Source organism: Carlito syrichta, unplaced genomic scaffold, assembly GCF_000164805.1.
Source record: "Carlito syrichta isolate Samal-C Ts95f unplaced genomic scaffold, Tarsius_syrichta-2.0.1 Scaffold305638, whole genome shotgun sequence".
NCBI classification, from domain to species: Eukaryota; Metazoa; Chordata; class Mammalia; order Primates; family Tarsiidae; genus Carlito; species Carlito syrichta.
The window spans coordinates 292,770-319,421 of NW_007249734.1; the positions used below are offsets into that span (position 1 = coordinate 292,770).

Below are 26,652 nucleotides of genomic sequence, written 5' to 3' on the forward strand. Positions count from 1 at the left end.
TGAAAAGTAACTTTCATTAACTCTGAACTGCGTGCTTAAGTGATTACCTAGTTTTTTCCCCTGGAAAGAAATAACATTCTATAATATGAGGGACACTTATGGAATCTTATTATGTGATAATTTATTTTTAATGTGTCATGAATTTTATTGGCTTTTTCTTATACATTTGAGAAGAATGGAAAAGGCTAGATCCACCTAAAGGAGTATTTAGTTTATTTGTTATAGTTTTGTAATTTAAATTGTTTAAGCCAGCAAAATGCCCTACATATACTTTCAAACTAAAAATCTCTTTCTAAGATTTAATTTATACATTTACACAGATAATCATAGAAGGGGGTATTCATTAACATCTGTAAATGTTGAGAAAATGGATGTCTATATCTATAAAATGCCAGGACAGAATTACAGAATTTGCAGATGTAGCTTTAAAAATACAAAATTTGAATATCTGAGAGACATTCTTTTAAGCAATTTTTCTAGAGATTTAGACATTGAATAATTGACTTTTGGATAAACTTCCATTTTTATAAATGCGGAAAATTCTTATAAACTTGGACTACATTAATTAGGGATTTGTGATCATTCAGGTATGAGTGAATTGTACTTTGGTTCAAATTCTTACTTCGAAGATAATGCAAATAATTGTTACAAAAGGAGGTTGAAGCATAAGGATTTAGAATACCAACAGAACAACTTCTGCAAGCACACTTAAGCACTGAAGGGCATTCATTAAAGCACAAGCAATGATACAATATAAAATAATTCTTATTCACTTTATCAAATCACTTAAGAATCTCTGGTAACTAACAGTTATCAACTAACAGCATGTCTGCAAAAATATTCAACTTTTTAGACTTTTTAAATCATTTCTTTATACCCTTCACCTAAATTAGTTCACATTTCTGAAGTTTTTCTAAAATTATAATCATTTAGTTCCTCCTTGAGAGTTGAATGTGTTTATTTTTAAATTATTTTTCCTTTGAAATTTTTACCTCCCCTGACTTCTGGGTCTTGCTACTCTCTTGCTTATCCAGCTACTCTGGTGGCCTCTTTTCTGTATTTTGCTGACTTCTCATTCTCATCCCGTTTCTTTTTCAAGAAAATAAAACTTTTTGTAACTTAGTTAACATTTCTCTAAAAATCTTTCAGGTCAAGTGCTTAATCCATATTACCCATTATTAACCCAATAGAAATCCACTCATATTTCAAGCCAAGCAAAAACTGTTTTGAGGCATGAATTATCCAATGTAGTTATCTACACTGATCAAATTAGCTGAATAATCAATCATTTATTATATATTCTTATCTGAGTCTATCTTGATAGATGAGTGATTTAAACAATGTATACAAGAATTGTTTTTCTGATTATTGACCCATTGTTCTGTTGTGAATCTGATCATTCCACACTGAAACTGGTCAAGCAGCCAGACCCCCAAAATTCTAACAACCAGTGACCCTTACTTCAGCTCCCTAGTTTCAGTTATAGTTTTATAGCCTGTATGATCAATTGCTGCATGTGGCTATTTATTTATAGGATGTCTGTATATGTATGTATGGTGTCCAGACAGGAATAAGTCAGAAATCTAGAGAAAGTAGGAGGTGCTCATTTGGTCATGGCCACTCTTGATACCAAATGTTGACTGTTAGTTACCCAGCATTTTAAAAATTCAGATTCCTCACCAGTTCTGCCCAGCTCTGGTCCAGTACTTTCCCGTCACCCCATGGCTTGCTGTGCTTCTGCCGCAATGACTTTCTTTTACTTTCATAAATATGCCAAGCCACTTCTGCCCCTCCCACTCTGGGTCTAGTTCATAACTCCTCTTTCTGGTCTCATCTTAAATGTCACTTCCTCATGTGAAGTTTTCTGGACTTTATAGTCTAAAGTAGCTCCCCCCTCAACAATAATTTTATGACACCCAGTAAACTGTGACATGTATCACAGTTAGCAATGGCATCTTTACTTATATAACTATTTTAAAAATATTTGTTCCCTACACACACACACACACACACAGAGAGAGAGAGAGAGAGAGAGAGAGAGAGAAAGAGAGAGACTGGTCTGTTTTATTCATTGCTGTCCCCCTGGTGTCTAGCACAGGGTATCAGTATTTCTTGAATGAGTGAATGATCTGAAAGGGGATCTTTAACTTATAACAAGCTAAGGATTGGTTGAGAATTACTGAATTTATTCTTTGTTGTGAAAACTATACCTTATATGACCGTAAAGGTCACATCCCCAAGTCTGTTTTCACCTCCAGCTCATCCTCTCTAAGGAAACGATTATCTTTTACCAGCACAGTGAAGGGAGAAAGGTCTATTTTGTTTTGAATAACTCCTCTGTGAGGGCTGTTTGGACATGGGCTTGGGGCTTGCTTTGGTATCCTATGATGCAGCGATTAAGAGCTCAAACTTTTAATTCTGGATTTGAATCCAGGGCCTTTCCTTTGTGGCAGGGTGATATTGAGCAGTTACTTAACTTTTCAGAGTCTGAAAACTCAGGTTAGTACTATTTGCCTCATATGGTTTTATGAGAATTAGATGAGATACTGCATTTAAAGTGCTTAACTTTGTGCCTGGTACATGGCAAGCAATAAATGATAGCTATTGTTCACTATTTTTATTATTGAGTTCGGAGTAAATTTTGTAAAATCTGACACTGTGTTTGCAGACTTTCTGGCTGCCGTGTTTTTTCTGTGTCTCTGTATCCTTCCACTCTTTGATGATAGGCGAGCTGCTATAATTTTTCTTGGAGCAACAGCTATAAATAGCCATTGTTTCACACGGAACATGTCTACCCCTGCACTTCCTGCGCAGCATTATCAAATATTCTTTCAGGACACGAGGACTTATTATTTCCTAGTTATTTTATGAGATTGTTTTAAAATAACAGAAAAGCATTTTAATACTTAATATGTTGTTGTATTCAGTAAAACTAGTCCTCCTCGAGAGCTGTGTGTATGTATTTTTTAATTATTTTTCATTTGAAATTTTTACTTCCCTTGACTTCTAGGTCTTGCTACTCTCTTGCTTATCCAGCTTCTCTGGTGGCCTCTTTTCTGTATTTCATGCTTACTTCTCATTCTCATCCTACCTATTACATATAGCTGTTTCTCAAAATCCTTTCCTCAAACAGATTTTTCTCCTCTCTGTATTTAATGCCTAAGAAACCACACTCATCCTCGAAGTTTCATCCATCATCTTTCGAATGTTTTCAAATGTCTGTCTCCAGCCCCATTCATGTTCCTCAATTACCACTTGTGTTTCCAATCATATGTTAAACTTCACCACGCATCTCATTAGCTGCCTAAATGGAAGATGCCCAAACTGGTTCCTCGTTTACCTCTGTGAAATTTTCCCACCACCATAACTGCACCCTTTTTGTCATGTTTTGCCATTTTCCCTGCCATTTTGGTTGGAAACCTTTAAAGTCGCCTCTAGTTATTTTTTCTTCTTCTACCCTTATTTAATTATATAGTAATATTATTTCTCCATTCATTTATTCATTCATTCATTCATGTAATCAGTATTTATTAAATGCCTAGAGTGTTTCAGGTAGTGTGCTAAATGCAAGAATTACAATAAAAAGCAAAAGTCTTACAGGTCCAAGTAATAAAGGTTATTGTCTGGTGAGAAACACAGCTATTAATCAAATTATTGTGTACATTAATAATTAACTTTAAGTTTGAGAAGTGTTATGAAGGGAAGAATCCAGGTGTTAAGATGTGACCTAATCTGGAAGATCATGGAAGTCTTCCTAAAGAAGGAATGTTTAGTTGGGTTCCAAAGGATAAAGGGAATTAACTAGGAGAAGAATGAAGGGGTAGTTTTCTAGGCATGTGCAAAAGGAGAGCATTATATCTATTCTATGGTCACACTGTCTTTCACTTCTCAGAGAACAACAAAGAAGCAATACTAGAAGTGGATAGGGAGAAGGACATACAAGTCCTGAATATGATGATTTTAGATTTTTAAACAGAACTGTGAAAAGGAATTGTACATTTTAAATAAAGAAATGGCATGATCAGATTTGTGTTTTGAAAATATCACTCCTTAAAAAAATGTGGTATATATACACAATGGAATATTTCTTGGATGGACTTGGAGACTATAATACTGAGTGATTTATCATAGAAACAAAGAACTGAGTATCACATGTTCTCACTCATAAGCAGACCTTGAACAACTATTGTAATACTATAAGAAAAGGATTGTCAGTAGTGGGAAACTGTCAGGGGAGGGGGTGCACACCTCATCCACAAGGGTACCTGCGTAATGAACATTTGTATACCTAACCCTAAATTGCACCACACATATTTAAAATAAAAAAATTTTTTTAAAAGAAAATATCACTCTGGCCTTCACGTGTAGAATAGAATGCAAGACAGCAAGAGAAACCTTTGTGTGGTCACTAAGGAGGCTGTTGCAATAGTCCAGGCAAAAGATGATGACAGTTTGGATCAAGGTACTAGTGGTAGAGATGTAAAGAACCAGTTTGACTCGAGAACTATCTAGGAGGTAAATCTATAGGTCTTGGTAGTTGACAATATGGGAATGGAGTTAGAGTGCAGCAATGAGGATACTCTCTGGATCTGATTCTTTCAATAAATACAGAGCAATGCTTTTGGGAGAAAAGGAATGCTGGAAGAGGTCTAAGTAGTTTGGGCAAGAGAGCAGAGACAAGCAATGCCATGAATTTGGTTTTGATCCTATTTGTAAGGTACTTTGATGTATCCAAGTGGATGTTCTGAGTCTGGAGCTCAGAAGAGAGGTTGGTGTAGAGGTGGAAATGGAAGTTGTAGAGTGCAGAAGATTAAATAAAGGATAGTCTGAAAAGGTTGGAGTGAGAAGACAAGAAGTCCTAAGAATGAGCCTTTGAATATATTAATATTTAATAACTGGGCAGGGGAGGATAAGCCTGCAAATGGTTCTGAAATGAAGATGGTAGGAAACCAATCTGATAAAGAGTGCCTTCCAAAGAAAGAAACCAGAGGTCAGCAGGGTCGGGTGCACCTGAATAGTCAAGCAAGCTGATGAGTAAAAGATGTTCTTGGTTTTAGGACTCAGGGCATTGGTGTCTTGGTGGTATCTGTTTCAGTGGTTTGAAGTAGACCAGATTAGAGAAAATGGAGTTGTTCATACAATTATATTAACAATTATATTAGTCTGTGAGAGGGTGAAAGTGAAAGTGAAAGGGTGAAAAGCTGGGGGTAAATGTGAGTTCAAGGATGGTTTATTCCAGTTGAGGAGATCTGAACTTATTTAAGCATCGATGATAAGGAATTGTTTGAAAGAAAGGGGAGAGTTGAATATAAGTGTAAAAAAAGAGAAAGGTTAATAGGCTCAGGGAGAGGCAAAATAAAGACATCTCTGGATAGAGAGACTTGCCTTAATAGGAGGAATAGCTCCTTTTCTATAAAGCCCTGGCTTTTGATTTCCAATGCCCCTGAAATCTGAAATCTGTGTCTTCAAGAACCCCATTGCCTCCTATCTTGCTATGGTAAGAACCTTCTAGTTAATGTTCTATCTTTTCTTTTTCTTCCTTCTAATAGGTCTTTTGTGGCTATCAGATGGAACTAGAACAAAAGCCCTGAGTGGCTTCTCATTACCTATCTATATATGCTATTGGCTAGCTGCCTTCCCACTACCCTGTATTCAAGGCCTAAACAATATAGCACTTCCTCTGTCATCTTTTCTTCCACTGTTGCACTACACATATCCATGTTTCAGTCCTCTTTTACTTTGTTTCACCTCCAGCCTATCCTCTACACGCACACAGTTCTGCATTCCGGAACTAGAGCAATCTTTTAATAAACAGAAGTCGAATGTGGTTGATCCTCTGATTTAAAACACTACTAGGATCCCCCATCTACTCGGAATAAAAGTCAGAATCCTTGAAATGTCATTTGCTGTTTCCTGAACCTGAGGTGTTCTTCTCTCAGATGTCTACCTGGTTAACTCTCTCACTTTTTTTAGACCTCTGTGCAAATACCCTTCAACAGAGTTTTCTCGATACTTAAAATGGCACATCACACCATCAGGGTCTACCCTTTACTCTTCCTTACTTTTGTAGGTACTTTTTAACCTATTCGTAGATATATTGCTACATTTAAAATAGATATAAATTTATAATTTCTTGTCTATATCCTCTTATTAGAATACAAGTTTCACTAGACCTATATCCCATAACATTTAGAATGATGCCTGGAATTTACATAGTGGTTGCATGAAAGAATGAATAGACCCTTAGTGTTAAATTCTTGATTTTAGAGTTTTGGGTTTTTTTTTCACTGTGTCTTATATAAATACACACACATATACATATACATGTTCGCCTTTGGTATCCCCTGTATAATATTATAAGCTCCTTGAAATCATAAACCATATCTTACTTATCTTAGTCTTCTGAAACACCTGTTACATGGTACATACTCAATAAAGAGTTGCTGAATTGTGTTGAATTAAAATAACTCACACTGGTCATGTCGTATAAGAACAACCCTTGTTATGACTACTATTGGTGAGTAGAGCTTTTAGACAACATTACACAGAATCAGAGTGGAGCCCACTAGCATTTACTGATTATATTGAAATGTCTTAGGTTTTATCAGTGAATCAAAGTTTGTATGTTTTGAAAGAATGGTACATATTTTACTTCATTTTGAATTATAAAGTGTCTTTGGGGTCTTAATAATTGATTTAGGGCTTTGGAGTATGAATTTTTACAGAAGCCCGTTTTTGCTAAAGAGGTTTTCAAACGAGTAATGATAAATAAATAATATATTAAATGTATGTAAAATATTCCTAAAACTATGTTTCAACCAATTTTCTGAGGCTGTACTTTCAAAGTTGCTTTGCCACTTTTGTCTACATTAAGGATATTATTAATCAAACATAAGAAGACACAATGCAAATGCTAAGTTTAGATTTATTTTGTATCATTTATGTAAATTTATTTAATATGGAAATCATAGTAAGTGTAATACCTTCTGGACTGATTAAAAGTTAATGTTTGGAAGCCTGGGAGCTCAGTTTAAAAGACCATCAGAAGGCGTGAATTAGTTAGCTATAGAATTACAGCTCTAATATGTAAACTTGAATTATATTGCATCACTTATCATTGAGTAACAAAAATCGCTCTCATGAAGCACACAATGGCAATTCATTTTCCCACTGAAAGGTAGCAGCACTCTCTAACACGCTGGCAACTTGGCATATAACTGTGAAATCACTATAAACTCTGAGACATCCTTCTTTATGTTTCAAGACAGTCAGAATTAACTAAATTTTCCCAGTTTAATAGAAGATGTGAAATTAATTTGAAGGAAGTGGTTAATTTCCAGTTTATGCTTTTGAGAAAATCATAAAATAAATGACTCAAGAATATTAATTATTAACAAATCATTAATATTTTGTGCCTTATCCTAAAATAAGAGATAATACCATGTGTTTCATAGAAACTCTAAGGCTTAGAAGCTCTAAGAGATTAGATTCCAATATGCATAATTCTTTGAGAAAATTGGATGTTTTTATACATTATAAATATTCCCATTATTTTATAGTCAAGATTATGTTAGTACATAGCACTCATTTTCCCACTCTGGTGTAATAACAGAGAGTCTCTGTGGAGTTCATGATTGTCCCCAGTATGGATTGAAATTAAGCATCTCATTTTCTTTGGTAAGTATTTGAGATATTTCTTGTTGAATTCTTAATTTTGATGATATTAAATTGTGACATTAAATAAAAATCATTTTATTACCCATTAACTATGGAAAAATTTACCTAAACCTACTTCTATTTAGATTGGTGGTAGAAAAAAATCTTTTTCAAAATACAGTCTCTATAATTTGCAGTATTCATTATTAGAATTAAGGAATTAATCATTTGAGATGAACTTTACCTTGGCACATATATATAGTAAACTTATTTCTAAAAGAAGATAATATTTAGCCGGGCTCGGTGGCTCAGCCTGTAATCCCGTGCCTTTGGAAGGCTGAGGTGAGTGGATTGCCTGAGCCCGCGGGTTCAAGACCTGCCTGGGCACCTTGACGAGACCTCATCTCTACAATAAATCAAAAAAAAAATTAGCCGGACGTGGTAGCGCGCGCCTGTAGTTCCAGCTACTTGGAAGGCTGAGGCGGAAGGCTCACTGGAACCCAGCAGGTCGAGGCTGCGGTGGCCGGGAGCAGCCACTGCACTCCACTCTGGGTGACAGAGTGAGACTCCAACTCAAATAAATAAATAAATAAATAAATAAATAAATAAATAAATAAATAATTTTTAAAAAGGAGATAATATTTAATTATTGTCTAATTTGAAATAAGCGGGAGACACTGGAGGAGAGAAAACAAGTAGAACTGAACAAATAAAAGTATGTGTCCCAGGTCACAGTTGATATAGCCAGACTCAAATAACTGTGTCTCTATGCCCTGCCCTACTCAACCCTAAACTGGTAACATAAAGTGTCATTGAATATCTAGGGAAAGAAGCTTAGACCACTGGAAATCATGTAAAATTAATAATCCACCTTCCAATAATTGAAAGTGAAATATAGCACTTACTTGGAAGATAAGACAAAATTGTGTGTTCCCTGGGTACTCTATGAGAAGCCATTTTATTATTTTTTAAAAAGACCCCTTTTTTGGCTATAATCGAGCTGATTTTTAAACTCAAACTACAGTGTCTTTCAAATTCATCATGTAAATTCTGTCATAGTTATCTGTCCATTTATCACTTCTCTATGTTTCAATGTGTAAAGTAATTCTACCGATGAACCATGAACTAGAAACATGAGCACTGAGACTCCTGGCTGACTAATAGGCTGCATTTGAAAAATTAATTTGAAGCCCACTAAAGATCTTAGCATTTTAAATAAACTAATTAATTGCCTGCATTGAACTTTTTGATAAGTAGATGGATATATATATGTAATGCTCATGTATTCAAATAGTGAAATTTTAAGGCAGCTGGAGCCCAAGAACTCAATTTTTGTCTTATAATAGTTAACAGAATCTAAATTGAGTCCAAAGAGAATTAGCAGTCTAGAGTACACATCATTTTCTTCTCAGAGAACCACCACTATTTTCTTTGGTAATATAGAAATTTTGGGAGTTGATGAGTTTTTTCCCCTACGTGTCTATTATAAAGACAGTAAGGAGAGAATGTCATAGGCACAACTGTGGCCTGGCACAATCCAGAGAGACCACCTGTGCTGAACTATATGTGAATATAGCCCTGGACAGACCATAGCAGTAGTGTTGCACTATCAATTAGAAATTAGCAAAGATACTGTCTTTTCAAGCAAAAAAGCATATAATAGTTATAATTTTGTCTGGACTTTGCTTTCAGCAGATCCCAGTAGATGAGGATTGAGTGAAGTGAATATCAAAGCCAGTAGTATATCATTACTGATATTGCAGGCCTTACAATTACAAATACCAGCAGAAAGTCTTACTAGCAATCTTTGAATTAAGTAAGGCTTTCTTTTGGGAATATTTTCTGTTTCCTATATTGTAGTTTTGTCTCTGAGAGTGTGTGATCTTATCAATGCAATAAGTATACGTGAAAAGCATTTCAATAGTACAGAAATTTTATGTTAAAGCAATAATTCAAGTAATTATTTGGCTATTACTCAGTAATCTTTAATTTGCTTGTTCGTGTGTTTAAATATAGTATTTTAAGTGCTTTGCTTTTATCGCAAATAATTATTAAGGTGCCAATATACAAAATTTAGTTATTTTAATATAAGATTATAGTTGGAGCGGAGGCTAGAATCTGTGTATAAAAGCAACATCTTATGTCATCATTTTCTATACAAAATGCCTATATATATAGAACATTTGGGTTTTAATTGTAAACCACTATGATATGTTTTCCACTTTACAGGGGACCATCATTTTCAGGTAGCACGATGTGGCTGCCTTTCCCTGTTGTTCCCTTTCTATCTGTGTTTTAAGGAAACCGACAAGTGAATATTCCCAGGAACACTGCATCGTACTCGGGACTCACTGCCCTTGCACATGCTATTCCCTTTACCCAACATACCTCCCACTCTATTCTGCCACTTCAGAGCCCTGTCCCTGCAACAGAGACCAGCTCTAATGCCTTCTTTCAAGAAGCTTCCTTGATTTCCTCCAATATGAGAAGATTTGCCTCTCCTCTGACCCCCACAATTCCTTATTTCTTTGTACCTCTCATTTTACAGTTCCACCCTCTGCTTTGGATTAGGGTTATTTGTCTGCTTGTCTTTTCTTCCACCCATGATTCTTGCAAGTAGGGGGTCTTTGATTCTAATCTTTCACAACGTCTAGCACATGTCAAGTACTAAATAATACTTTGTAGAATAAATAATCAGGTTTCCTCTTGTTAGTTTAGCCTGTTTTATGGTGATTCATTTGACATATGTTTTATTTGGTATTTTAGTGTTTGGGGTTTTTCTGAAAACGAACTGACCTCTGCTATTTCCCTTATAACACTGCTTAATGCATTGAAATCTAAGGATTCAGAAACAACAACAACAAACAGATGCCAGGAGTTCTGATGATGCACTTTCTTTCATTAAGGGGACAATTCTAATTACTTTTTAAAATGCAATAAAAAGAGTTCTATTGATGGATAGTTAAGTACTTTCTCCAGGGACATTACCTTTCCACAACCACTTTGTAAGTACTGTTTGGACTGTTCTTTCTGCCCAGTGTGAACACAGTTTGATGTCATGATTCAAGATCTCAGCCATCTCCCTGAAGTCCAAATTAGAAATAAGATAAAAAACCAGAAATGAGAACACAGCAATTTTAGAATTTCTCAGGGCTACTTTGTTACATTTTTGTTTTTAAAGCAGTAAGTTATCTCATTTTTGTCTTTTTTATTTGGACCAGTGGGGTCCTGAGAGATGGAGAGGATTTGGAAAAGTAAAGAGCTTTAGTAACAAGAGTAATTAATGGAAGAAAACATTCCAAGATGTCATTTCCTGTCAAAGCTGTTCCTCTACCAGTCAGGTAGTTACCAGAGTGGCATTGGGAAAAGAATCAAGATGCTGATGAATTCTTATGTGGTCGTCATTATGGTGGTGAGGGCAACTCTTTCTAATTCTGGCAATTCTTGTCAAGAGGTTTCTTTGGTCATTGCCAGTTGGGAGCACAACAGCACTGTAGGAGGGGAAGCAGAAAAACATGTTTGCTGACTAGTCATTGGGTGTAAAGTCAGTCAGCTTAGCCAACCAAGTCCCTTTGACACAAGAGCCATTGTTGATTGGGCTTGACGTGTGTTGCCTATTTCATGGGTTTTCTGGCTCTTGTTCTTGTTTCTTTCACTCTTCAATTAAGGAGATTCCTAGATAATGAAGTCATGTTAATCTTGTTGCTATTTAACAGTATCTCAGTTTCACTTGAAGATTTGCCCAGACTTTAGAAGCTGTTGACACTGCCTCAGATACAGTTCTGGGGAGAGCAAAGTGCTACTACCAAGAGGCAAGCTGGAAAGATGCCAGATGGGACTGGCACTTACCACTCTGTCTTTATTCCACAATCTTCCACTCCATTTTCCCCAAACAACTGTCAGGAGAAGCTAAAAGCCCTGTTGCACTTCTTTCCCTGCCCAGAACTCAAAGGGAAAGTGGATCGTGGCTATGGAGAGTTCTTCTCATCTTGGCATCCAGTGAGGTGTTGCTTAGCTGGATCCTTATCCCAAGTGTTAATTGCTGCTGTTGACTTTCTGCAGTAGTGCCAGGAAATAGTAATGAGAAAACAGCACTCTGCTTATCTTGTTCTCAGAGGTTTTATTTAGAGAACCATATGTTTCTTTAGCCAATGGGTACTAAAGTAACACACTGATATTTAGTGTACTTGAAAAGATGAGTTTTTAGGAGGTCTCCTGGTATCTTGTAGAAATGATTACTTACCTAAACAGTGGCACTTACTTAGCTACTCACCAGTAGGATCAGGCCTAAGATATTATGCTAGTGTATTTCTCATAAATTAAGTCGATATTTTTTACTCAGAGAAATCTCTGGGCCGGGCTCGGTGGCTCAGCCTGTAATCCCAGCACTTTGGGAGGCCAAGGCGAGTGGATTGCCTGAGCCTGCGGGTTCAAGACCTACACGGGCAACTTGATGAGACCTCATCTCTACAATAAATCAAAAATTAACCAGGCATGGTAACACGTGCCTATAGTTCCGGCTACTTGGAAGGCTGAGGCAGAAGGATCGCTGGAGCCCAGCAGATTGAGGCTGCAGTGGCCAGGAGCATGCCACTGCACTCCAGTCTAGGCGACAGAGTGAAACTCCAACTCAAAAAAAAAAAGATCTTTGTAGCATTAAGTTATAATCCTTCTCTGAATCATTAAAAGCAGTGTGCTTTCTTTGTGTATCATTTTCCATTTCTAATAAAATTATAAATGTTATCTTAGCGTGGGTATATGTATGTATAATGTGTGGATATATAATTAAATGGGAATATGCATGCAAGCATTTCATATCTTCCATGGCTTCCACGCCTACCTGCGTGGTTTTTGAGAAGTGATTTAATATTTCTATGCCTAGTTTCCCATTTGTAAATCTCTAGCTAATAATACCGTCTCACAGGATAGTATGAGGGTTCAATGAGCTATCCCATGTAATGCTCTTAGAATAGTACCTGGAACAGTGCTCAATAATATTCATCATTATTACTATCACTTTACATTATCAATTTTTAATTTTTATTTCTATATTTTCTTAATTTATAACTACCTAACTATATTAGTTAGATTTAAACATTCTTGATTGGTAATAAATAAAGGATTTAAAACAGCATTACACTTTTTCCCTCCCTTGGATTTTTTTTTTCCAACTTGACAGAGAACAGCATGAGAAGTCCTTGAGCACATGAAATAAGAGAAATGACAAGTCAATGAAGATCTAAAAAGATAATTATGTAAAGATATTCAGGAAGTTAGGGACTATGAACAGACAGTACAAGGCTATAGACCTTGGGTGATCTGGGTTATGTACTTAGGGAAATCACTGATATATCTTTAGTAATACAGAGGGAAAGCCTGCCCTTAGATTACACTACTACTAAGGCAATATATTGTTCTCCTGTCACTCATCCCACAAGAAATAACACAGCAAAATCAAGGAACATTGAAAAACAGACTGTGACATGAACCTGCCATCAAGCTCCCACTCGGATGGACAGCAAATACACGGGTATAATGTTTAACTCTGGCCGGGCTTGGTGGCTCACCCTGTAATCCCAGTGCTTTGGGAGGCCGAGGTGAGTGGATTGCCTGAGCCCGCGGGTTCAAGACCCGCCTGGGCAACTTGGCGAGACCTCATCTCTACAATAAGTCAAAAAAACAGCCGGGCGTGGTAGCGCGCGCCTGTAGTTCCATCTACTTTGAAGGCTGAGACGGAAGGATCACCGGAGCCCAGCAGGTTGAGGCTGCGGTGGCCGGGAGCGTGCCACTGCACTCCAGTCTGGGCAACAGAGCAAGACTCCAACTCAAAGAAAAAAGATTTTTTTTAACTCACTGCATGCCCCTTGATACTTGTGGTGTCACCAGCCATAATGCTTGGCATGAACAACTTCATCAACGTCACTTATGAGCTCAGGTTAAAGTGGTTTTATCCCTTACTGAGATGTGGAAGCATTGCTCATCATCACCAGTTCTACTGAAATGTCCAGATGTCCAAAGATACCAAAGCAACACGTGCCTTGTGAGCTGGAGTAGAACAGTAGGGAAGCCAGAAGAAACACTCCAACAACATAAAAAAAAATCAGCCTTAGATGGCTTAGTGCGACTATGGCATGGTGGAAGAGTGCTTCGTCTCTAGTAGTTAGCAGGGAAATGGTTCCATTTAAGCAAAGGACAGAAGAAGGACGGATAATAACCAAGTCTTCAAGAAATCAATGATTCAGTTCTCTGTCCTCACTCATAAGTGGAACCTGAACATTAATCACAATAGCACAAGGGAGGGAGCAGTAGTCACTGCACACTGCCAGGGAAGGGAGGGAGCGAGTGAGGAGGGTACGTAATAACACAAAGGGTCCCTGGCCCCAAACCACAGGAAGTGAGGGTCAGTTGGAGGCCCAGATTTCACCTGCATGTGGCCTACTTACGTAGTTAATTCTTACTTGTGTACCCACATCTGTATAATAAAATAAAATGTTTAAAAAAGAAATCAATGATGTTATTATAATTAGTATTTTTTACTATATTAATACTCTGTACTTGGGATTTTACCAAAATAATCATATAGTCTCTCTGCTGTCTTCCTGTGTTATCTCTTTTCTCTCATAGTCAGTCAACAAACATGTAATAAATAGCTGTTATAGAAGTCCTCCCCATTTGGAATTTGTACATATCATCAGGCCTCTGCTGAAGAGTCTCATTTCCGTGGTGGCCTACACGGAAATATAGCTGCACATCTGGTTTCTTTGACCTCCTGTTGAAGATGCTCTACCAAGAGGTTTATATAAGCTTCTACCCAGCCACACCCCATACTGTTCTGTCACGCTAGCCTCAGTCCTTTCCTTAGGTCTTCCTCCCACCAGAAATGTACTTTTCTCTACCAATTTCTATGAATCCCTTTCTTTAAGTCTCAAATCAAAGGTTAGAAATTTTAGGAAGTCTTCATCAATATTATCCCTCTCTGGTCCCTTTTATGTTGTCCTGTACCTCCCATAACAAGCATGTTTTGCAATCTCAGCTCACCTTTGGCTATGTATAGTCCTGAGTCAAACTTGTTGCCTTGGGTGTGTGAGAAACCTCATTAGCCCCTAAGGACAGAGGGCCCGTTCTACAGTCAATTCTACCTACCTACCTACACACACACACACACACACACACACACACACACAAACACACACACACACACACCTACCTATCACCTATCTTCTGATTGCTGAGAAAAATGGATGGAAAAATTCATATAATCACTTTCATATAAATGTATAAAGAAAACTTATATAAACAAAGTTATGATTTCTTTTAAAATCTAACAAAAACTCATCTTGTTTTACATGAAGTTTATCATCCATTTTACTTTTATATCTAAACTAATATATAATATTAGGTTGGTTTTTGTTGTTTTTTTCTTTTTACCAAATGCGTATTTATATTTTTTCACAATTTATTCAAGATAAATTCAAGTGAATATACTTATACTCTTTGGTTAGTGTCTACATTAGTAATAGATCCCAAAAAGATAAAAGCCTTGTTGTTTAGGCAGAAGGGAATTTTCCAAATGTCAGTAAATTGACTAAATGTTTTCTAAGCTTGTTTTAATTTGTTTTTGTGTTTTGTCTTATTCTTTTTTTCCCTTTTGATCTAGTATTGAAGTTGCCATTCTTCATATGCTTTATGTATAAATGATTTTACCACTAACTCCTTTGACTTCAGAGTCACATCTGAGATCAGAAACAAGGATTATCCTTACCTACTTTGTAGCTTATATAACCTGTTCTTGCAACTGGAATCATCAAAATGATGCATGAAGTGCATGTAGATATCTTCAAAATGTAGTATCATTTCCACTCTATAGCATCTATTAACACATTGTTTTGTAATACCAGGTGGTCTCAGAGTAGAGCCCGGAAGAAGGTAGACACAGGGCAAAGAGGATTTTAGCTAAGTGGAAATGGTTGTGGAAGGGCATACCCACATGTTTGGGTAGGACACCCTCGCCGCTGCAGTCAGCCAAATGTTACAAAAATAACCCCGTGAGCCCTGGTGGGAGGGCACTGATGACAAAGCTCACTTGCATCACAATTTAGCCTTAACCCACTTGTGCACTCACATAATGTCTGATTTTTGAAGATGCAGGTCCTCTGTGTTGTGTAGAAGGTTTCAGCATGTTAAAACCTCCTAGGTACTAGTCTACCATTTCATTAAATGCCGAAAAACACTGTCAAGCGCTGAGTTGTAAATGTCTGTGGTGCCTAGGATTGAATGTATTTTTTTTCCTGCATGATCATCCATTGTGGTGTTTGTAAGTAGCAAAAAATGAGCCTGATTTGTTCTCCTTTGTAGAGCCAGGCCGAGGCCCACTACAAAGGAAGTAAACATGCCAAGAAGGTCAAAGCACTAGAGGCAACGAAAAATAAACCCAAAATGGTTTCTTCCAAGGACAGCGCAAAGGCTAATCCCAGCTGCTCCATCACTCCAATCACAGGCAACAACTCTGACAAATCAGGTCAATGACACTTTTTTGTTCTTTTCATTCTTTGTGTTCTTCCTGTTCCCCTGCCCTGATCCCATTTCCTCCCCTCAATGGTTGCATGTTACTCTCCATGATTTGTTTTGGTAATATTAATATGTTTCCTTCACAGGAAGGATTATGTGTTTGCGTGGGATCTGAGAGTTTGATGTGTTGCCATTCCATGTTATTAAATATATACATTTGTATATGTGTGTGTGTGTGTGTGTGTGTGTGTGTGTAAATATATATTTATAAGTATATATGCATGAAAATAAATAAAGGATACTTAGTCAAAATGTGTTTAGACTAAAATCAGGAAATTGATCTAAAATACTGAGTGCATTTATATTTCTTTGTTTCTTTCTTGTTTGACTTTTACTATAGACTCTTTAAGGAATATTTAAACTTGTTTACTAATAGACATTTGTAATGTTCTCTTACCCCAATAAAGGGGAGCTGGGGGGCAAAAGGATGAAGTTTTCTGAAAGAGTGGCATTAAATTTGAATCTAGAAATGTGCTTCATAATAAGAAATTCTGATTTTTCAAGATCTTCATAGAGTTACCCTCAGAGTTACAAATGAACCTGAAGATTTTAAGGGAACTTCTTACAAAGTTATGAACTGATTAACAAAAGAATTTTATATATAAGTGGAAATGGGTTACTAGTGGAAGTGCCTCTTAAGAGGGGTCTATATTTCATAGTCCCAGTGAATCAGCAGTATTTCTGAGTAGATTTATTCAGTGGAAAGAGAAAGAACTCATTTCTGTAGCATGGATACCATGAAATTGGATGCTTAATAGACTTTCACACTCTCACATCTGCTCCTCAGGGCCCATGATGGATATGTCCTCTTCTTTCAGTGGCTAATTGAGGATCAGTGTCTGTTAAAGGAGACTGAAGGAATATCTCTATTTCTCTTATGTTTGACTCTTTCTTTAGAGACCTCTCTGTTGTGGGAAGCACACACATTTCTGACTCACTTCTGCTTATCAAATCATTGTAGAACTTGAGGAGGAGGCTTAAAAATGCTTTCCCATGAGCAAATCTATTGCTGGAACCTGTTCAGACAGAGACTATGAAAAGGGCCCCTTATTGATTAGGTCCCATAGATACTGGTTCCAAAAGCTCGGCAACCTAGAAAGACTGAGATAACCCAACTTTGATAATCAAGACTTTTTGTTCTTTGTGTGATAGAATCAGTCATATTATCTGATGAACAGACACAGTAAAAAATATGGGGTTATTACATAGCACTTCTCTTCTAAAGAAGAACAAATTAATTAAATATTAATATATAAATATCATATTAAGCATTACCTCCATTTTACAAAATTTTGAACTGTGATGAAGTAGACAACATGACAGTTATCTGCTGGAGGTTACCCAGTGTTTGAAAGAGCAGGAACCATCATCTGCTGACTGTCCTACCTGGTTTCTATAGGCTATCATTGCCTCTATGAAATAATACTCTGCCAAAGGTTTATTTTCCTGAGTTAAGCTCTTTACCTTCCAGCAGAACATATAAGTAAAATGATAAAACAATAGAGTCACTTTATTCTTTCAGCTTATTTTGTGACTTGAGTGAATAGAATGGTTGATTGAGGCTGTAAACATTCCAACACTGCTGCTGAGTGAGCTCCATGCTCCACTTAACTTATATTATTATTTGGGAAATTGGGTTTGCTCTAGGGATAGTAGTAAAAGTAGTGAGCAGAAAAAAGTGTCCAAAACAGAACTAAAGAAGTATCAACGAGAAGAATTAACAACAACAGAAAAAAGATAATTAAAGGGAGAGAGAAAAGTCGGTAAGAAAAGAAAGTAGAGCAAAAGTCAAAGATTAGGAAATAGAACCAAGCAAAGAGCAATGTGAAAACAGAAAATCTAAATAAAGGGACCTCAACTGTAGTTACATAGTTAGTACGTACAAGGTGTCTAATTTCAATGAGTGTGCATTAGAATAATGTTTAGCAATTCAAGGCATTTATTTCAAAACTCAAATGTTAGCAGATTCTCAGTAAGACAAAGACACCTCCTAAGCAGTTCTGTTTCCTAATGAACATTTGAAACACACCAGGTTCAAGTATAGCAGTGGTCTAAACAAGGAATGAGAACGAAGATCTAGAACCTTGGGGGAAAGGAAAACAAATCTCAACTACAGCATCTCTTCTTCTGTAGATATGTGGTGACCTTTAAATCTTGCATTCTTTGCTTTCTCCACCATGGCAATCCCCCCACCTCATTCCCAGTACATGTAGTCTAACAGTATTGACTTCACTCACCATATGACTGTCCAGATTTGGACTAGATGTAATAGCAACCACCTGTATTTTAGGGTTACCTTATTTTCCATGTTTCCTTATTCACAATCTGTATAAATTAATTGGTTACTAATTGGTTGAGTTATTCAGATTACTTATTTGTTTCCTCATGTATGGTAATAAGTGTTAATACTAATGAAAGATTTTATTTGTTCAATTATATATACAAAAGCAAAACCAAAGTTGTTGAAAGATAGCACTATTTTAAAATAAAGTGAGTTGTATTTACTAAATAGATAAATGTGCTTTTGTCACCTTCAACCAAATGTCAACTTCTAAGCAAGAATTCCCATATGTGTTTTATAGAATTTTCAAGTTGGAAAATTAGAAGATTTGCCCAGATGGGAAATCTGGTCCAAACAATGTAATGCTTAATGTATTATTAACCACCTTTTTCTAAAACCTTGAAAAGCTCCTACAACTTTGTCAGAATCATAGATTTTTCTTGATATCTGGCTTTCATTTTTTAAAAAATCCTGTTGTAGAAAAACAGAAGACACAAAAACCAGTGCTTTATAAAAGGTCTAAGCAGAATATAGGGAGGAAAGGGGTGAGAAGGAGGCATGATGACTGTGACTTAATTGACTGAAATATTTTATTTCCAACAACAGTGGAGTCACCAAAAATTAGAGTAATGATAGTCGCAGTGAAAATTCGTAGCTGATTAGCAAATCTCATCAGACTCAAATTCTCCAGCCCTGGTCTTTTTCTTCTGAATGAAGAACTCCTGTCAACTGGGCTTAAGTAGTATCTGTAACTCTTAGATATGTGAATGAAAAGTGAAAGTGTTACTTTTTGATGTCTCAGCTGCTAGATTTCAAATATACAGGCTTTCACAACGTCCATAGGGTTGACTAATTTAATTTCCATTCTCGTGCTTTAGTATCAATAACTTAGCAACAAAGTGTTGTTCAATGAGAACAGATTTTGAGAGAGAGGAAATAACCAGGTGTTAAGGAAGGAACCTTCTGGGAGAGCAGCATCCTGGGATTCACTGAACATCAGTCAGGGCGAGGTGTGATTTCAGAGTATCTGACAAGAGCAGGAGAATCACAAATGAATTCTCTGTGCTCCTCGAGAGTACACATTATTCTAAGAAGTGATCTAACAGTCTTCCAAGAGTTTGCTAAGGAAGCCTTCTTATCTGCTATGTGGGCACTTGGGACAACCATTTCTCTCTCTTATGTTACATTTGGAGACATGTCAGCTCATGTTGTATTTGAATTTGTGTAATACAAAGAGACTTATAATTAATAGAGCTATACATAAAAAATTCAGGATATCATTACAAGCTTTCTTTTTTTTTCCTCTCAGGTCAGTAAACAAAATGGGTTCAAACTACAATAACAGGAATTGCATTTATTATAAGTCCTAACAACATGATCATAAAAATTAAATGTATGTTATTAAGGCAGTCAAGTAAGAACAGCTGTCCATTCACTTTTTAGAAGTTGAGATCAAATTAAATGTAAAATCCAAAGAAATGGCTTGATGATCTCCTAGGATCTGTCCCAACTTTTAATGATGCATCAGTGGAAGTTTGAAACATAGTGGGAGGGAGAAAAAATGTGATTTGGGAGAATTGGGGTCAAAACACAGCAAGCATTAGGCAGCTTCAGGAAGATGGCTAGAACATATTGGCCAGACACTTTACCAAATTTCCCCCTGGAGTTCAAGTGTCATAATGCCATATGACTATACACTTTCCTGTGATAATATGCCCATATATCAAATTGAGGGTTCTTTTGTGACATCTAACAACTCATAAGTTAAAAAATATGAAGCCTTCAAAAAATCTTATTTCTTAAAAATAATAAAATATTTTGATAGTCAACCTAATGATAATATATTGTGATGGTCAACATAATAATCCACATGTCTGGGTTTTAACAGTGGATTTTTAAAAAAAAATTAATTCTATATCAAGATGGGGAAAATACATTTCTGATTTAAAGTACATAAAGCTATTTAGAGCTAAACAACCTTTAATCATTTGCTGTCTAAACAGACAAAAGCATGTGGAATGATTCAAAATGCCATCGATATATTTATAAATGCAATTATAAGCACAGTTGATTGAACTAGCAGGTTCTACTTGAATGATAACGATAGGAACACCTTAATGTTTAGCTTAAAAGATATGGTAACTTACATGTTTTCATATGACCCTCTTAACCTTGTGGTAGTTAGGACTGAAAGTAGTACCCATCTTTTGTTAATTCATGCAACAAACTTGGTATCCATGTATTCACTCAACAAATAATATCTATACTAAATTACTAAATGCATAGTATGTCTGCATGTTTTGCCACTAGGTGCAAAAACGAACAGAAAGATATTTTCCTGCCTTCAAAGGACTTTCAACCTAGTGGAGTTTGTGTGTGTGTGTGTGTGTGTGTGTGTGTGTGTGTGTGTGTGTGTGTGTGTTTGTGTTTTACCACATTGGATATCAGGGATATAAAGAGAAATAGTATATACTCATCACCTTTATGCTGTTCCCAAAAATATGGTAACAGTTAATAACCTGGGTCTTGGGAAGTTTAAGTGGTTTGTGGAAGGTTGTACAACTCAAATCCCAGTAGAGTCAGAATTAGAATTCAGAGCTTCCTATTCCATATGTATTTCATTATTCCAATTACTTCTAAACTTCTGGGACTTGGAGAAATAAATACAACAATTTGGTTGTCTTAAAATTTTCAGTAGCATTTTCAGTAGCATTTTGAATCATTTCATCTCAAATATTTCTACTGAGGGCAGGGAGATTGTTTTGTTTATTCCACACCCATGACCTATGGAGACTGCAATAACAGTGTCAGAAAAGATGTAAGAAAGGGAGACAGAGGACAGGACACTTCAAAGCAGCTCATTTTTGTTTTCGACATGTTTCCTCGGATATGAACACAGAGTAGCTATCAACTGGTGGGTCAGTATGATTTGCCTGGAAAGGCTACAGTTCAGCTTTTGATGGTCACAAATAGAAAGTGCGTTTTCTATTATGTTGAATAGTTTCTCTGCCAAGAATAAAAATGGAGACCCTTGCCTCATCATTTTTATGAGTGAAATGTGTGCTTCATAGTTCTTATGTGTTGTTACAAATGGGGCCAAGTTTTCCAATTGACAACTTCTCATTTTCGTTGACTGCCACAGGACTCCATCAATTAGGCAGCAAGGTCTTCTTAGCTGCCTCCTCATCTTTGTCTCTAGCAACAGGACCTTGTGCTGTTGAATAGAAGAAAATGATAGTCTTCTGCTTTGGCTGCATCTGTCATTTATAGACAAGCACCATCATAAATTTGGCATACATCTATCCAAATACAGGAGGCCAAAATGTAGTTTCCCTCATAAAATAATAGATTAACTATATTTATGACAAACATCTTAAGTGTGAAGTTCTGGGGTACAATCATGTAGAACATAAATGAGTCCCATCTATATAAATAGAACAGACTATTATACTAAAGTTCACATTTTCATGAAATGTACATATATCAAGATTTTAAAAGTCAATTTAAAAAATGGAACTGCCTCCGTCTTTGGTGATGCACCTTGAATTTGACAACAGCATCCTTCCAGGCAAGGCTAAAGATTCCCAAGTAGTTATGTGTTTGTTATCCTCTGGGAACTAACTTCTGAAACTTTTGAGCATTTTATATTGCTTTGAAATAATGCTGAACATTTGTTAGTTTCTCCACTTTTAAAGCTATTTCCTAGTGTTGCTCTAAGAAAAGTCAACCAAACATTGAGACTGATTTATGATTTTCTGGGGATCTGGTAACTTATGATTTATTGAGGATACGTTATAAACCACTTCAAAAAGCAGAACCCCTTTAGATTTCTTCTTATTAAGGCTTATATCACTATTAAAAATTTTTCTCATCTTCAGTCATTTATTTTAACTAGCATTCATCTCTTTTTATTACATTTATTTATAATCTTTCTATATTAAAACATGTTGGAATATAAAAGGACTTTGTACATTGAATAATTTTGCAAATATATAATCATAAATGCCCTTGAGTTTTCAACAAAGGTTATTACTGATATTTTTAGGACATTCTACTTATTTGCTTCAGGAAGAATTCTCTTACAGTGCCATATTTTTCTGACATGGGTGGATGATCAAATAGAGTTACTCATTAAATATTTGCAGATTCTGTGTGCAGGGCACATGTGCTAGGCATTTGGGGGGCCTCAGGTCAGATCCTGATGATGCTTACAGTCTAGTGCCACACGAAGTTGGCCTTAATATAAAGCTTAAGGTGTTTTTTGCAGAAACATTTCTAAAGTGTATTCTTCTTCCTTGACTCCTTTCTCTGAGTCTGAAGATCACTGTTATGAACACGAGATATAATGCTCGCAGTAATGGATTGATGCTCTCATCTCTATAGGCAAGCAGTATCCAGTAAAACATTCTGTGATTGTTAAAATGATCTATAATCTGTGTTGTCCAACATGCTCAACATGAGTGTGACTAGCCACTTGTGGCTTCTCAGCATGTGAAATGTGTCTTATGCTACTGAGAAGCACAGTATTTTATTTTATTTCATTTTAATGAATTTTAAATAGCCACAGGCGCTCATGGCCACTGTATTGGACAGCACACCCCCACACTGTGGTATTCTTTGCTCTTTTGACTAGCCATGACTCCAGGGAAGGTATTAAATTCTCTGAGTCTCTCGTTTTTCATCTGTCACGTAGAAATAATGCCCTTCCTGCATCACAGCAGTGTTGTATAGAACAAATGAAATGATTATGAAAGAGCCTTACAAAATATGCATTTTCATAGACATGCCTATTGTTGATGTTCTTAAAGATTTTTTCTTGGTCCTCTTGTGGTATCTTATTTTAACTCTTTTTCTTTCTGCTATCAGTGAGAGAATACAGTTGACCCTGGTAGTGGTCAGCTACCATGCTTCCCTTATGCTGTGCTTAATATCCTATATTCTAGAAAAACAGATCCAAGCTTGTCAGACTTAAATGTAAAGAATAATTTTAGCAGCAATACTAATAAGAATGAGTGTCTAACTTAATGAGCACTATGTACTTGATACTGTTCTAAGTATATTATATAAACTATCCTAGTGATTATAACAGTTCTTTGATGGATACTAGAAAGTGAGGCCTAGAGAGGGAATCATAGCCAAGAGTCATTCAGATAGAAAGTCGTTTCAAGGTCAGAATCTTATCCAGCAGTCCCTCAAATTCACTAGCAGGTCGCACTGCCTTTGGATGAAGGCTCGTGGATATCACTGGCGTATGCTTTTTGACAGCTCTTTCAGATATTTTTCAGTAGGTGATACTTCTAGAAGACTTTACTGCTTATGCTTTTTGAAAACTATTTCATACTTTTTTTTTAGTAGATGATGCTTTTAAAAGCCTGACATCTCCAAAAGATGTGTTGTTTCTTCCCTTCCTTCCTTATTTTCCCTTCCTTATTTTGTAACTGTTTTTTTTAAGTCAAGGTGTGAGAGACTTTGTATAAGGATATATTTTAAAAGGTATGATTTTTGAGCCATTTACCTACATTGCACTACAGCATAGTAGAAAGAGCATGAGCTTGAAGTCAGACAGATTAGCTCGGCCTCTCACTAACCTCATATAACCTTGACTAAGCCATGCTCACTGATCTTCTATTTCCCCATCTATAAAATGGGAATGCTAGTTCCTACCTCCTACGGTTGTTGTCAGGATTAATCAGCTAATAAATGTAAGCACCCGGCTCAGTGCCTATATCATGCAGCAGACAATAAATGGTAGCCATAAAAGTAGCCATTTGTACAAAGACATTTCTAGACTCTGTCCTTATTTTGACTCTGCAATCATTTCATGCCATGCTGGCATGCAACAGTGATCTGCACTTACACTCCTCTTTGTGTGCTTGTTTTACTACCTCATAATAATTATTTGCGCTTGTGTTTTCATTCTAGGACATTAAGACTTCATGAGCCTGATTATCCCAGTGAGACATTTAAAGATATGGAGGGACCTTATTGGTCTTCCTCACCTTTGTATGTACTAGAGGAAATGTCTTTCTATCCATTCTAATGTGTCTCATCCATTATGTTCACTGTAGCTTCTGGTACTCCATCCTCACATGGTAGTAACATAGTTAACACATATTAAATGAATGTTATAGACCAAGCATGGTGGCCCATGCCTGTAATCCCAGCACTTTGGGAGGTCGAAGCAGGAGGATTGCTTGAGCCCAGGAACTTGAGACCAGCCTAGGCAACATAGTGAGACCTAGTCTCTATAAAAAGTCAAAAAATTAGCCAGGCATCATGGTACATGCCCGTGGTCCCAACACTTGGGAGGCTAAGGTGGAAGGATCACTTGACCCCAGGAGTTCAAGGCTGCAGTGAGTCATGATCCTGCCACCTGAGCAACAGAATGAGACCCAGACTCAAAAATAAATAAATAATGAGTATCATTTAGTGGAATTTAATGGGAACAGCTTTCCTAGAATGTGGACAGGGCAAGAAGACTCTTCTTTGTATTCATTAAGATGGATGCCAGCCAGGCTCGGTGGCTCAGCCTGTAATCCCGCACCTTTGGGAGGCTGAGGTGAGTGGATTGCCTGAGCCCGTGGGTTCGAGACCTGCCTGGGTAGCGAGGCCTCATCTCTACAATAAATCAAAAAATCAGCCGGGTGTGGTAGCGCATGCCTGTAATTCTGGCTACTCGGAAGGCTGAGGCGGAAGGATTGCCGGAGCCCAGCAGGTCGAGGCTGCGGTGGCCGCTCCCGCACTCCAGCCTGGGTGACAGAGTGAGACTCCAACTCAAAAAAAAAAAAAAAAAAAAAGATCGATGCCCACCTCACAGGTTGACAGGTTGTTCTATGTACAGCCACAGTATTGAAAGAAGGGGCAGGGCCATTCCCTTGCTAGACTCTGGTGTAGCCATGCTTCCTGGCTTTGGCCCCCTCCCCCACCTTGGGGAGGTGAATCTTCTCTCTTCCTTCTCTTTCTCCCTTTAATTTACTTTGAAATAAACTTTTCTTTCTTAAAAAAAAAAAAAAAAAAAAAAAAAAGAAGGGGCAACCCGACACATCTTCATCTATAGAAAGAGTAAATTGGGTTCCCCCACATGAGGAGCAGCCCTGCCTGGAGCCAGGGTTGGCTAATAAGATACAAAGGATTAGGGAGGATGGTGTGATCCAAATGAGAAACACACCCCTGCCTGACAGGTTCCTGCTGGCATTTATGTCTTTTAAAAAAGAGAAATTTGTCAGCCCATACATTTTACTTCCAGCTTTTGGTGGAAATTTTTCTTGGTGCATTTTTCTGGTATTTCTTGTAGTCTATTAGAGAATACATACTTTGTGTTCTTTCAAATATGAAATGGCATAAGTACTAGAAATTCTTATCATAATCAAGATTATTTAATCCCTTGCTTTCCAATATCTGTACTTCTATCAGTGGTCTCATGATGATTTTTGCTCATCTAACTAACAAAATGGTGACATAGGAGTGAAAATAATTTTTTGTCCCTAGCACAATATCTTTGTTGTTAGTTCTCTGTTAACAAAATAATTTTATTCAATGTGAACATTGATTCATATATTGTACTTTGAATTTAGGAAAGTTTATTAGCTTATTTCTTTTTAACCAAAATTTTACCCAACCCTTTGACTAACCTGTAAGATATAATGGTTAGTTTCCAATAAAAGTTTTAAGTACTTTGAAAAATCATTAGCAGCTGTTCTGTTTATATTGGTCATGGCATTTTAAATTGAGAAAACCCTTTTGGAAGGTAATTTTATAGAATAAACCAAGAACCATAATAATGTTTTTCCCATTATTAGACCAGCTAATTCCTCTTTCTAGATTTAGATCCTAAATACAAAGCAAGAAAAATAAAATATGATGCACTAATATGTTCATTGTAGCATTTGTATTAACAAAAAACGGAAACCAGACCACTACTACTAGGGAAATTCCTAAATAAAGTACTTGTATTATGCACCGTTAAAGTAAATAGAAATTACAACATGGAAAAAGTGAGAAATTAAATTAAAAATTACAAAATGGTTTATTCATTGATGTATTTCTATACAATTAATGAACCCTTAATGACTACCTAGCGTCATGCTAGACACTAGGTGTATTATGGTGAATCAGACACACTTGGGTCTTGCCCTCATAATAGTATA

General features: G+C 36.6%; 1 protein-coding gene across 10 annotated transcripts in view; it reads left to right on the forward strand.

The window, feature by feature from the left end:
• Positions 1–26,652, forward strand: part of ZNF385B (zinc finger protein 385B) — a 320,784-nt gene that overhangs the window by 265,141 nt on the left and 28,991 nt on the right. For all 10 annotated transcript variants that reach the window (XM_008061897.2, XM_021714369.1, XM_008061896.2 and 7 more), the window contains one exon: positions 16,012–16,174. In XM_008061897.2, the coding sequence (XP_008060088.1) occupies positions 16,012–16,174 (163 nt within the window). The remainder of the gene's footprint in view (positions 1–16,011; positions 16,175–26,652) is intronic.